The 14472-nt window shown below is 33.5% G+C and overlaps 1 protein-coding gene across 3 annotated transcripts in view; it reads right to left on the reverse strand.

Annotated features, from left to right (window-relative positions):
- LOC145276915 (uncharacterized) overlaps nt 1-14472 on the reverse strand; it is a 50650-nt gene that overhangs the window by 26137 nt on the left and 10041 nt on the right. For 2 of the 3 annotated variants that reach the window (XM_080128380.1, XM_080128379.1), the window contains exons 2-3: nt 12678-12860; nt 9000-9143 (exon numbers count right to left, since the gene is read on the reverse strand). In XM_080128380.1, coding sequence (XP_079984506.1) covers nt 9000-9143; nt 12678-12730 — 197 coding nt within the window. In that variant the 5' untranslated portion in view covers nt 12731-12860. Of the gene's footprint in view, nt 1-8999; nt 9144-12677; nt 12861-14472 lie in introns of those variants that run through there. The other variant, XM_080128381.1, reaches the window with a different exon arrangement.

Consider the following 14472-nt stretch of genomic DNA (forward strand, 5'->3'; position numbering starts at 1 on the left):
TTGACCTTTGAGAACTCTACCAAACTCCTCCCACAATTTTGGGTCTAAACACTTGAAATTTTAGATATAGGTTACTTGGACATGGATCTAACTTGATAACTTGATCTGAACCCAAAACAATAAATGCTAAGGGGTCATAATAGGCGTCAAAGTTAAAACAATTGACCGTTGTTGTTTTTTTTTTTTGCTCAGCATACACCTCCAAACACCTGGGCAACGCCGGGCTGAAATGCTAGTATATCTATATAAATAAAACAGTAGACATATGTGTGTCTGTAACTATCTAACAGGTAATCTCTGTAAGTACTGGTCACATAGCACTGAAATTCTCAGGAAATAATATTCATGCACCAAGGGTGGTTTATAGCGAATAATATTTTTGCTTACATGCATGTATATCGCATACACACATTGGCAAATTTACATGTAAAATGTTCATTAAGCATTAGCTGACATTTTTTTTTTCTGTGTGCATACGCGTTCTTTCATTTTTTTTCTCAAGCTAATTTCAATTCTAACTAATGACATTAACTCATTTTTTTATGTTTTTGTATTTAAAAAAAAAAAAAAACACGAAATCATGCGTACATTTTACTCATGGTTTGAAATTTATAGATATGAAAACAAACCTACAAATCTTTTTTACGATCTCATATTTACTTAATTTCATACATTATTTTAAGACAGAGGAGGGGGATGACACACGGAATATGGACAGTGCTGAAATATTGTTATTTAGAAAGCCATTCTTAATATGGGGAGGGGAAAGTATTATTTAAACTATTCTGTACTTTCACCTAACAATTTATTAAATAAGAAACTGACATGTATTATCTCTATTTTTGTTTAGTATTAGTTAATATTAGGATCTGTTTCTCAATCCAATTTCTTGGTTAGTTTATTGTAAAGCAAGTGTTGCCTAATCACTAACTGCACTTTGAAATATTTATTTTTTGAGTAGCATGAATTTTAAATAAGGTGCTTCTACAGTGCTTCTATAGTATGCATATTTAAAAAATACAAACAATTTATAATGAAATCATGTATTTCGAAAACCTGCTGAGTCATTTTCCGGAAGTGACGTCATGTGTTGATGATGGGGGGGGGGGGGGGACAAGCACAATTATGTTGCTTTAAAAAGTACTTTGGAGGCTGCCAGGGATTACCAAACCTCCTTTTTTTAGGTGAGGTTGGGGTGTGGTGTATTACTGCCTGTTTATTCTCCCAAGCATTACCACCACTTTTTCTGTTTATGAAGAGGGGGCCCAGTAGATGATTTCGCTGAAATGCTGCGTCAGGATAAGTACTACACTTTGATCTTAACCAAAAGGCCAAGTAAGCGTAACATAGTTTTCTACCAGGCATTATCTCCTCCAAAAATAAAAAATACAAAATAACCGACACAGCATATATTTTAAGAGGTGGGGAGGGGAATATGGAGTAAGCCCTGGTAATGGCTGAAGCAGCAGTTTATGATCTCAAAAATATTTTATTTCATATATATTTTAAAAGGAGTAGGAATACGGAGTCAGGCCCCGAAACGGCTGAAGCAGTTTACTATCTCAAAATTACTTTATCTAATATTAAAAGCTGAAACAATCTATGATTTAGACATTACATTATTTTCTGTAATGAAATAATCAGCCCAGACAATATATCAAAGTTATTATTTTCGTAAGGGGCGGGTTAAATGTGGGTTAAAATTATTTTAAAAAAACGATTGTCGAAATAAGTAACATATCCAAAAATTATGAAAAATTAATCGATTAGTGTGTTTGTAATGAAATAATAAACTCAGGCAAAATATCAGAGTTATTATTTTCGTAAGGATGGGGCCATTATGTTGGTTACAATTATAAAAGATGATTGTTGAAATTAGTAACATATCCAAGAATTATGAAAAATGATGAAATGTGAGTTAATTGATTGGTATTTTTTTAATGAAATAATCGACCAGACAATATATCAAAGTTATTATTTTCGTAAGGGGGGGGGGCGATATGAAACCGCGCCGGTACGTCGCGTCACCCAGTAAGCCCTTCTTCAGTGCGTTGGTGGAATCATCTTTGCTGTAATGTCCACAAGGCCGGATCTTCTGTGATCGTCTAGAGATTTCGTCTTCGGAGATACCGGGTGCTCGTTGACGGAAGCAGTTTCACAAGTAAAAAAAATAATAATGAAAACATCAGCACATCAAAGAATTTTGAATAACAAAGACTCCGGAGATTGGGTTATATAGAATGTATTAAAAGAAAACCATAAAAGCAATATATACAAACATATGTACAGTTTGGTGTATGAATTTGTAAGCAAGCATTTAAACTTCTAAGTGGGGCTTCCACTTGTTGGAATTCACAAGTCTATTAACTTAACCCTTTTTTGTTATTGGGCAATAGGCGAGGGGGGAGAGAGAGAGGAGAGGTGAGGTGGCTGGACTCTCGGACTTGCTCTGTTTTTCTCCGAGTTCCCAGACTCTCTCTTCTGCTTCTAAATCTGAATCTGTTTTAATTCTGACTTTCTTGGTCTTTATATAGTAGAGCACTGGGCGGGGCGACAATTACCAATTCCTTCCCGACCAATCAGAATGCTCAATAACAAAATCGTCTGATTCTCTCTCATTGGATAATTTGACTGATGACAAAAATTGGCCACCTCCCACAATCCAAGAATAATTCAAACTCCTCCCCGATCAATCAAAAACGCCCGATGGAAAATAACCAGTTTTCTCTCATTGGATAATTCGAAAACTGCGTAATATGCGATAACCGCGTAAGTAAAAAAACTGCTTCGTGAATTCTGCCCTTAGATGTGACACTTGTCATTATCAAAGGAAATAAACAATTTATTATTCTGTTAACATCTCAACAAAATATGTTATTGAAAATTGTCGGGTGGCAAAAAAAAAATCTCTTGATCTAAATTTCAAAACTGCGATTCGGCTTGAGAATGAAAACACTAGGAAGGTCATTTTGGGTTCAAATGGTTTTATCAGAGTCACACCAAATCATTTAATATTTGATTTGAAAAAACATTCCTTGAAGCCGACAAATGCGTGTGTGAAATTTTAACTCCAAAGAAATTATTTATCTTTGTTTTGATCTTGTCACAAATATATTTTGTGACGCCAACAAATGCAGTGTCCTTGAATTTGTCGCCATCGTTGCACCGAAATCGACCTCGGTTCAACATTCTGAACTCGGGTTCAATTAATATTTTGGATTCATTTCTCTTATCCTCAGTTTTATCAAAGGAAAAAAATATTTCCCTTTTTGCACTGGATATGACTGTATCAGAATTTGTCACCATCGCTCGACTTGAAAACAAAACGTATGTTTTTGAAATTATCATTCTGTCCATTTTGACTAGATCATTATTATTATTTCGCTTTAAAGAAAATAGAAAAAAAAATACTTTGGCAGAATTGAAGCCAGCAAGGTTCTCTGGTAGTGCCCGGCACAAGATATTAACATTTATCTTTTAGTTAACCGGTGTTGCCCGGAATAAAATCTTAACATCTATCTTTCGATTACCCGATATTGCCCGGGATAAAATATTAACGTTGAATAAAAGCGTCACATCGACCCTAATGGTCTGATGCTGCCTTTCTTTGGTGTTACACGATAATGTGGGTTACTATTATGAAAAATGTTTGCCAAAATTAGTAACATATCCAAGAATCAAGAAATCAAGAAAAATGATTAAATGTGAATAAATCGATTGATGTGTTTTTAATGAAATAAATAACTCAGAAAATATATCAAAGTTATTATTTTTGTAAGGGATGCAGGTGAAAATGTAGGTTAAAATTATAAAAAATGATTGTCGAAATTAGTAACATATCCAAGAATTATGAAAAATCATAAAATGTTAATTTATTGATTGGTACGTTTGTAATAAAATTATCAGCCCAGACAATATATCAAAGTTATTTTTTTTGTAAAGGGTAAAGCGAAAATGTATGTTACAATTATAAAAAATAATTACTGAAATTAGTAATACATCCAAGAATTATGAAAAATGGTGAAATGTGAATTAATTGACTGGTGTGTTTGTAATGAAATAATTGGCCTAGGCAATATATCAAAGTTGTGATTTTCATAAGGGATGGCTAAAATGTGGGTTAAAATTACGAAAAATGATTGTCGAAATTAGTAACATATTCAAGAATTATGAAAAATGATGAAATGTGAGTTAATTGATTGGTCTGTTTGCAATGAAATAATCGGCCCAGACAATATATCAAGGTTATTATTTTAGTAAGGGGTAGGCGATAACGTGGATTACAAAATATCAAAAATGATTGTCGAAATTAGTAACATATCCAAAAATTATGAAGAATAAATCGATTGGTGTTTGTAATGAAATAAACAACCCAGATAATATATCAATGTTATTATTTTCGTAAGGGGTGGGTTAAAATTATAAAAAATGATTGTCTAAAAATTATGAAAAATGATGAAATGTAAGTTGATTGATTGGTGCTTTTGTAATGAATTAATCGGCCCAGACTACATATTAAAGTTATTATTTTCGTAAGGGGGTGCAATAATGTCGATTAAAATTATGAAAAATGATTGTTGAAATTAGTAACATATCCAAGAATTATGAAAAATAATGAAATGTGAGTTAATTGATTGGTGTGTTTATAATGAAATAATAAGCCCAGACAATTTATCAGTTTCTGTAGGTGATCAACAATATTTTTCTGAATTTTTAATGTTAACCTCTGGGAATAACGCCACAGTTGTAGTGGTGAGTAGAAAGACACATGATTATGTTGCTTTTTAACGTGCTCTGGAGTTTTCTACGGAGTGGGGCTGGAGAAAGTAATGTCCATTTTGGGGTGGTGCAATCGCCCACATTGTCATATTCCAAATATATGGAATAACTATGGAATCATATTCCGGAAATGACATCGTTTCTCTTACTAATGTGTTGTTGGCGGTTGTGGTAGTAAGGAGGGGGGGGGAGAAATATATTTATATTGAAAATTGTAGTAAAGTAAAAGTTGCCTAATTATAATTCGCATCAATGCATTTATGTAATTATTTGGAAAACCTGCGGAGTTATAGTCAAGAAATGATATCATTTCACTTAAAATGATGGTGTTGGTAGTAGGGAGGGAAAGAACACAATGTGGAATTTTGTAGTGAAGCAAGGGTTGCTCAATCACAAAGCTTCTCAACATATTTGTTTATTTCTTTGTAAAGCCGGCTGAGTAATCTTCTAAAAATGACGTCTTTTTCCAAAAAATTCTGATTGTCAGTAAGTGGCGAAAAAATGAAACAGTAATGTAGAATTTGATAATGAAGCAAGGGCTGTCTAATCACTTAACTTTGTCAATGTATTTATGCATTAATTTTAAAATCCTGCTAAGACATCTTCCAAAAATGACAATTTATCTTACAATAATAGTGCCGATAGTGAGAGAGGAAAGAAACGCAGTAATATTGAAATTTATGATGAAGCAAGGGTTGCGAACTCATTAACCAACACAATGTATTTATGTATTAATTTGGAAATCCTAATGATCCATCTTCTAAAAATGATTTCAATTTTCTTAAAATCATGGTAGCCTTGGTGGGAAGAGAGAATTTATTTCATATATGTTGTACAATACCTGTTGAGAGTATGTTAAATTGTTTAATATATGCATATAAATTACCCGTCCGAAGGTAGGTAAACATATTTTAAATATGTGTTGTAAATTACCCGTCCCAAAAAGGTAAAATTATTTCATATACATTCTGTAAATTACCTGTCCTAGGGAAGGTACAATTATTTCATATGTGTAATAGTCATCCTAGGGTAGGTAAAATATTCTTTTGCTCGAAATAGCAAATGATACGTACACATTAAAAATTCCTCTCTCTCCAAAGAATAACAATTATATTCAAAATCAACTTCAATTTTTCTCATTGTTTATATGGTCCCGAGCAACGTCGGGTAGCCCAGCTAGTATTGAAATAAAAGTATACTTTGCATTTTATTTTGAACATACATAATTTTGAACTTTGAAAAGATAATGTGAGAATTTTTAGTTTGAAAATAACAGAGTAAAACATTTTAAAATATTCATTTTTTAAATATTTTTGGTGGAGGGGGTTTAGGCCCATTTAAGAGAGGGAGACTAGTTTTCTAAATTCTTCTCCAGAATGATTCTTAAATCTATTTTCACAATTAAATATTCCACACATTAGAAATATTTAAAATAGGATGCCCCCTAGAATAAGTGTAGCATTGTAGTGACTGAAATGATTCTAGCTAAGAGTAAGATAGATAGTATAAGATAGAGAATGACCAACAACCCCCACTTTCCCACACTTTTAATGACATTGTGGCTAATTTGTCAAAATATTTTTAGCAAATAAATAATTCAAAGTGTAGTATCTTTTTTAATAGTAAACTTTATCCTTTTTCATCTTCAATCAAGGAAGGAGAAATCCTTCCTAGTTGAGGCAAGTTTTATTGTTGTCCCAATTTAGAGTCGCCATTTTTGGAGAACTGGATTCCCCCACATTAAAATTTGACCTTGTGTCTAACTCTGTCTTTAGAGGGAGATAAGTAAATAATAACACCCTAAACTTCTCCTTAGCCAAAATGAAATTCTATTTTCTTTTGGCGATTACATGTGAACACCCTGAAAAAAAAATTAATTTAAAATTTAGAGTGTAGGATCAGTTTTGTATATAAATTTAAAGTACATTGGTGTGTGTGTGTGTGAATAAATAAAAATGTGAGTTATAACCTCTGGTCACATAGAGAGGAAGGAAGGAAGGGAAAGAGAAAAGTAGAGAGAAAGAGAAATGTAATGGAGAAGTAGTAGTCTTGGCTTCACTACATATATGTTTGGAAAATATATCATGGTGGAAGGTATAGATTGTCGTTGATTTCAGTATTTTGGGTTATTTTTTTAATGTAAATAACTTATAATTACTACTACAAACCTGACATTGCCCAGGATTGAATGATGATCAATGAATGTTTCATGGTCCTATAATTTTATTGTCATCGGAATCAATGAAATCACCCATTTTTCAATGAAATTGATTGATTGCTTGCTCTGTTTGGGAACCTATTGTGGTGCCACATGAGGAAGCTTCACATGCCTCTCCGCAGTGATGTAGTCAAAAATATATTGTAGTCTACATTGAACTGTAGAGAACATACTGCTTATTTTATAAAAAAATTATTTTTATATATAATGGCTGAAATTAAAGTTTAAAATGCAAAAGTCAAGTATCGTGGTCTAATTATGCTTTAAAGAAAAACATTCATTTCAAATGCGCCCATGTTATATAAAGAACCTACTGTTGATTTTATATGCTGAGCCTTTCTGCTTTACGTGGTAATAAAACTTCTTAAATCCACTTGTGATATTAGGCTGCATAAGGTGTTAGCTTTGGTTAAAATCACCTGTTCCTTTTTTAATCAAATTTTTTTGATTATCGCAGATATTCCAATACAAAACCCAAGAACATTTCCAGATACATAAAGTACATTTGTGTGAAATTTCATAAAAATTGGCCCAACAGTTGTGGAGTCTATAGGAAACAAACTCACACACATACACACACACAAAGTTCCTTTTATATAATAGTAGAAATTTGTTGATATATAATTTTAAACGTTAAATGCTTACCTTTACTCTTAATATTGCAAAGCATTTTGGTAAATAAACATAGCAAATTGTTATGGTTTTTAATTTGTCTTTTGGATTTTAAAATTTGCATTCTGGTGTGGAATGTATTTTTTTTTTTTTATTACATTTTCACCCCAAACAAGGCACATTGCCACTTTGGTGTAGGGGGCTACTATCAGGGGAAACATCTACTGGGGTACTATGTAGGGATTAGGGCAGCGAGATGTTGGTTCACGTTGCACTTGAACTTATGCATGTCAGTACAGTTGGGGAAGCAGTGACCTGGAATGGAATTCCAAAGTCTAGCTGTTCTGGGGAAGAAACTACTGGAGTAGAAAGATCTTTTACATCTAGGGATCTCTACAGTGTGGGGGTGGGATTTTGCAGCTTGTCGGGTCTGTCGAGGGTGTTCACGTCGTGGGGGCACAAGTGCTTGCAGTTCTTCAGAGCATTCACCATTATAATACTTGTAGAACAGGCAGAGGGATGCAACGTTTCGACGATGGGACAGAGGCTGAAGTTTAGATGCCAGTTTAGGGCCTATCAGATTTGCGACTCTCTTTTGAACCCTGTCAAGGAGCGAGAGACTAGTAGCCGATGCACCGGCCCAAATATGACAGCAATACTCCATACATGGGCGAATAGTGGCCTTATAGAGGTACAGGATACTTTCGGGTGTTAGAAGTTTTCTAGCACGGTAGAGAGAGCCCACCTTCCTTGCAGCGGCCCTGGCAATGCCCTCGATGTAATTGTTCCAACTCATGTTTCCTGTGAACGTTAGGCCAAGGAGCTTGAGAGACGTACTCTCAGATAAAGAGTCGTTGGCCATTGCTATAGGTGGTAGAGAAGGTTTCTTGTAATTATTGAATGAAACCAGTTTTGTCTTGGTGGCATTGAACGTTACCATCCATTTTTGTCCCCATTCCACTACTGATTGGAGGTCATCCTCTAGTGTTTCTGCCATTACTTTAGATATATGTTCATTGTTTTCATTTGTACAAATAATGGTATCTACCAAGGTATTTAACAATGCGTCTTTTCTTATGATTTTTGTTTTATTCCTGATGGAATTTGGAATTTTTTTTTAGACCTGGATATTGACTTCGTTGTTTTTTCTTTATTTGCACCTGAAAAATTTGTTCTGAGGGATGGTTTGTTTCTAAAAATATTTTATGGTTCATTGTATGACTTAAAAAACACCGCCTTGAAACAGCTGTAAACAACTATAATATCTTTGCATGTTCTTGGGATTTTTAACCTGAGATATAGAAAAAATATAAATTCGGAATATTTTTGAAGTAATTATCTTTCAGATAGAACCGACATTTTACTAAATAAAGAAGATAAAATTATTTACCTAAGATTTGGGTCAGCACCATATTTAAGCAACAAAAGGGTTATAGATTTACTCATTCCTGGTGCCAAATGGATGGGTGCAATATCCTCTCCAGAAAAAAATGCATTAGGATCAGCCCCACATTTCAACAATTGATCTATGTTGCTAAAAATAAAAATACATAAATACACAAATAATAAAGATCTTTCAAATGTCATAAATGAAATATTTCTTATACAAAGGTCGTTGAACTCAATTACCAAAATATTAGATGATTTTTGTAACAGATATAATTTATTTTCATGTTCAATCTGATAACATCTACAATAACTTATTGTTTATTCAGTCATTTACAAAAGAAAAAAAAAAGAAGGGTTCAGACCAAGAAATTTTTAAATTCTTAGTTTTGCATTGTTCTACATATTCTAATTTGCTTTCAAAACTTGAAAACTAATTGTAATTATATTGTTTTAAAACTACAGGAACACAGCAAGTTTTATTAAGTCTTCCAAATTAAGTTTGGTTGCTTTTGTAAAAGGAGAGGATTTCAATTTCATGTCATTTTAAATGTGTTAAAGTTCTCTTTTTTAATTAGTAGGATTTCATGACAAAACAAGCAATAAAGAAACATAAGGAGGAGGTATATTTTAACATGTCTTAACAAAAAAGTAAAAAGTAAATGGAGAGTTAGTAAATTGAATTTTTAAGCCATTCATTTTGATTTTATGTTGTCATAGAATTTAAGCACTAGCAGTACTTAGCACATTTTCTGTATTTGATGTCGGCAAGAAGAAAGAAGAAAACAAAAGTTACCAATGTTTTAAATTGAGCAGCAAAATGGTGTTGCTCTGATATGTTGCTGAACAGGCCCATTATCAAAGCTCTTGCTGAGACCATTATCAAGGGAAGACTACTATGGAAAGTAATATATTTTTTCTTTTAATTACATTTCAAATTGAGAGAGGAAATTATAAAAATACATAAGGTTTTCTTTGATTTCTTTACCAAGTATATTATTATTTGTACTTAAAGAGGACTTTCTTGGAATAGAGGTATGTATTGAATAAATTATATACAAAAATAAAAAAGCATTGGAAATGCAAAAGGATATAGGGATGGTATGCCAAAAAGTATACAAACAAGATAGCTATGAATGGCTAGGCACATGGAAATAGAATTGCATCCAAAGTATAGCCCTATAGCTTTTCTCCAATCTTCATTCCGTGCCATCATTACGGTTGTAAAAAGCTATAGGGCTATACTTTGGATGCAATTCTATTTCCATGTGCCTAGCCATTCATAGCTATCTTGTTTGTATACTTTTTGGCATACCATCCCTATATCCTTTTGCGTTTCCAATGCTTTTTTATTCTTGTTAATTAGTATTTTTACTTACAGTCTTATTTTTAAACTTACATTCATGATAGTATTGTCTTTTTTAGGAGGCGGCTCATTGCCGCCTCCATTAGTAGCAGGTCGCTTCCTGCTGGGTTTTAGGTCTTTGGGTTTTGGGCCTTAGGAGTTGCCTCTTGGTCCTCCATCGGTTCTATATTACATAGAGAGTGCTACCGCCTCTCTGATAAAACAGTTAGAGTATTATAAAGTTCTAAAATGTTCATACCTTCACTATTAAATTTTTCTTGGTTCATTCTTTGGCGTTTTGGCAAAGATTTGGCAGTTTTTGATATTTATATTTATAATAGTTTGTGCATGAGGCAGCTTTTTTCCCCTTGGGATCCCTGTTATACCGTGCTTTTGAGTCAGCACGTGAGGCAGCCTTCTTTTTTTCTGGTTCTTTGTTATAAAGAGCACGTGAGGCAGTTTTTTTCCCCTCGGGATCCCTATTATACCGTGCTTTTGAGTCAGCACGTGAGGCACCCTTCTTTGCCTCAGGATTTGCATGATACTTAATTTTTATTATTTCAGCATTTTTCTGATAGTATTCTTTTTGCTCAGATAATACCTTGACTTTGTTCTTTTCATAGTCTATATTTCTCTGAGCTTTTTTACTACGTGCTGACTTTGGCATTTTTTATTAAATGTAAACATATAACACTTATGTGTATCTTACTATAATATCACTTATCTTATAGCAAGACAACTCTCGTAGAATTGAGATACTGCCCCGTCACCAATAGTTAAAGTGTGGAACGGTATATACACCAATAGTGTAGTTGTTATCTTTATATGAAGTCCTAATCAGTGACAGTGTGAGGTTACTTGGTTAATTTATTGTAGTTTATTTTAGAAAACTTACTTGTTTTTATTAGTAGATTGTGTATAGTAGCCACAATATCTAGTTATTTTTGTGGCTAGGGCTTGGATTTTGATTCTTTTTGGTCAGCTTCCAGTGAGTTCTTAGAAGATGACTTCCTTGCAGTTTCTTTTGCGGTTAATTTAACTTATTTCCTTTGGCGTTTGGTGAGTTCTTAGAAGAACTGGTCTGATCTACTTTTCTTAGCAAGCGAAGAGATTCAGCTGCATTTAACAATGGTTGCTATAGTGTATTTTTGCGCATGCGTGAGAATTTCAAGTTTCCTCCTTATTTTTCAATAGTTTGACAGTAGTCATGTGTCTTTCTGCCAAGAGCGACAGACGTCAGTGTTAGCCGTGATCGTCTAGAGGTTAGGACCCCACATTGTGGCCGTGCTAACCTAGGTTCGAATCCTGGTCACAGCATTGACATTTTGTACATATTTTACAGTCCAAAATCTGAAGAATTATTTGTTTTTATAACATTGTTTTTTGACGTCGTACTTGCTGATAGGTTACTCTTATAACAATTTTGATCAACTGAGATAAAGATTTCATGGTCTCATTAACGCTGGTGGGTTACTGTTTAAAGAAAAAACCTTAACGTTCACCTCAAATATTCAGCGTCCAAGAAATATAGGCCACTGGCAAACTGGAACGTCTGTGATACAAAAAAAATACTTCTTCTGTCTGAAAGAAAGGCCCCAGAACTAATCACAAACTCTTTAATAAAGTGTTAAAAATAAATGACATAGTCCTCATTAAGAGCTCTCTCAAACTGTGAACTTTCTGAATGTTAGGGTTCATCCAGGAAGTTATGAGGTTATTTTCAGAATGATCGTGCAATAGTCATGCATTTGCTAAAAGCCCTCTATCCATTAGAGATTTTCATCTCCCAAGAGAAAGTTGAAGCTGCCAGAATGACTGCACCTCCTGTTTTTTCTGTCATTTCTAGCCACATTCTGAGAAAAGATGCCTAACTTGCAATTTTCATCAAGGAAATGTAAATGATCATCTGTGATCACTGCAATAGTTGCGTTTCCAATATTAAGGAGTAAAGAAGGCTTCTCCAGAGATAGATGATATGCTGCTGAGTGTACCCCTCAAACGTGTTAGCCAGCTTACTTCTGAGTTAAAACGGTTTTAAAGTGGTTTTATGTGTTTGCCACTCATAAGAACATTTTTGTAACTGCATGCATATGAATTAATTTCTATCAACCATAAACAGTAGCATTCTTTCATTTGCAAAAAAAGTCTTGTTAAAAGTTCAATGTTACCAAGTAGTAGTTATAAATATTATAACATTTTCTGATGCTATATTTAAATGTTATGAGGCAAAGTAACAAGAAATAAAACCATACACAAGTTATAAGTTAGCAATTATAAAAACTAAAATATTTGCTCATTTCAATTTTACAAAAGAGAAAAAAATGCATTTAATCTTACCGCTCATCCTGATTTTCGATTGCTGTCTTTAGTTTTTGATTGAGGTAAGCCATATTGAGGAGTATCTCAAACCAAAAGGAAGAACTATTATGAAAGAAATTTAATAGTTGGTTGAAAGCAATTGCCAATCTCAGTGATCCATCTGTGATGTTGGTGTCAGAGGCACAAATTTACTTTTTCAATCTGAAAAATGAAAATAGATTGAGTTGCTTTTTTGCTTTTAACAATCGATGATGATGCTACCACATATGATGTACCAGATTGTGCTTTGTATTATTTGGATCATTCAGACTACTGTTCTCATCTTGGGTGTCATTTTCACAACATTTTAGTCGTTGTAATCTCCAACCTTCTGCAGGTATATCTTGTCGAGCTCAGGAAACTGTATGGAATTTTGAAAGAACACTTTATTTAATCCATGGAGATAGCCTGCTTTTTTTGCTTTTTTTCCTTTAACTTCTAAAAAAATGTACCTTAGAACTAAGTATTTTATCTTCTACCCACGGATCCTTGGACTTCTACTCAGTAATGGTTGACAAAATGCGAGTACACTACTACCGTGGATTAAATAAAGCATTCCATTGGAAATTTTCTGCCAATTTCCAAGTTTAACAGAAAGACAAGATACACCTGAAAAAGTTGGAGGTTACATAAACTGAAACGTTATGAAAATAACACTGAAGATGAAAACAATAGTTCAAATAATCTAAATAATACAAATTATCAATCCTCATCGCTAAAATCCAGAAACAGAATCTACTTGTTGAGCACAATCTAATAATGCCATAGGTGGTAGCATCGTTATTTTCAGCCATCCAAGAGAACCGACAGTCTACCAGACAGACATCTTCCAGCAGATTTATGGGGCTTATTATTCCAAATGAAAGAAAAGGCCATACTGGCAGCACAACTCATTGATGGCAAAATGTTGAAAAGTACTATACCTGTTTGCTGTTGCTATTGCTGTTGCATTATCAACCAATGTCAAAGTTATGAAATGATATATTTAACAATATATAAAAAAATACTGACACTCTGTGATCCATTTCAAATATTTGGTACTGATGTAGTTTTTGAACTAGACAAAACTGACTTTTACTTATGCACAGAGGTTTGGGAAAAGCCAAATGAAAATGAACTGGCATCAAAATCTAAACTTCGTAGCCTCGTAGATGTCTTTTTCTCTTACCTGCAACCTCTATCTCACAGAAAAGATGTTGCGAGTTTGTCTCTACTTTATCGTTATTTTAATGGCAAGTGCTCGACTGAGCTTCAATCTATGGTCCCCCCTCGACAAATTTTCACAAGAAACATTCGTCTAGCTAAAAACACTATCAATAATTCCCCCCCCTCTCTATATCTGTGCCTAAACCTAAACGTATATTCCATGAACAAAGCTTCTTTCTTAGAACTGCACACCTGTGCAATTGTCTTCTGTTTTCCTGCTTTCCAGCTGACTACAATATGGTTGTCTTCAAGTCCAACGTAAACAAGTTCTTGATGAGCTGTTCCACTTAAGTTAACAAATTTACCAAATTTCCATTACTAACGATTACTATATCGCCCAATTGACTACTGTACACTCTTAACCCTTATCCTCGAGTGGTCTCTGGCCTTGATAAGTGGTTATGCCTATGTAAAAAAAAAAAAAAAACATTTAAAGCTAGAAAAGCACTCACTGTGCATTCATTTTTATGAAAAATCATTTATTTTTGGATAAAGAAAAATAATTAAACAACTGTTATATTTTTTTTATCATGAAAAAGTTAAATTTAACAACTTTTTGAGGGGATGG

The sequence above is a fragment of the Euprymna scolopes genome, chromosome 5 (genome assembly GCF_053919585.1).
Source record: "Euprymna scolopes isolate OS-2025 chromosome 5, ASM5391958v1, whole genome shotgun sequence".
NCBI classification, from domain to species: domain Eukaryota; kingdom Metazoa; phylum Mollusca; class Cephalopoda; order Sepiida; family Sepiolidae; genus Euprymna; species Euprymna scolopes.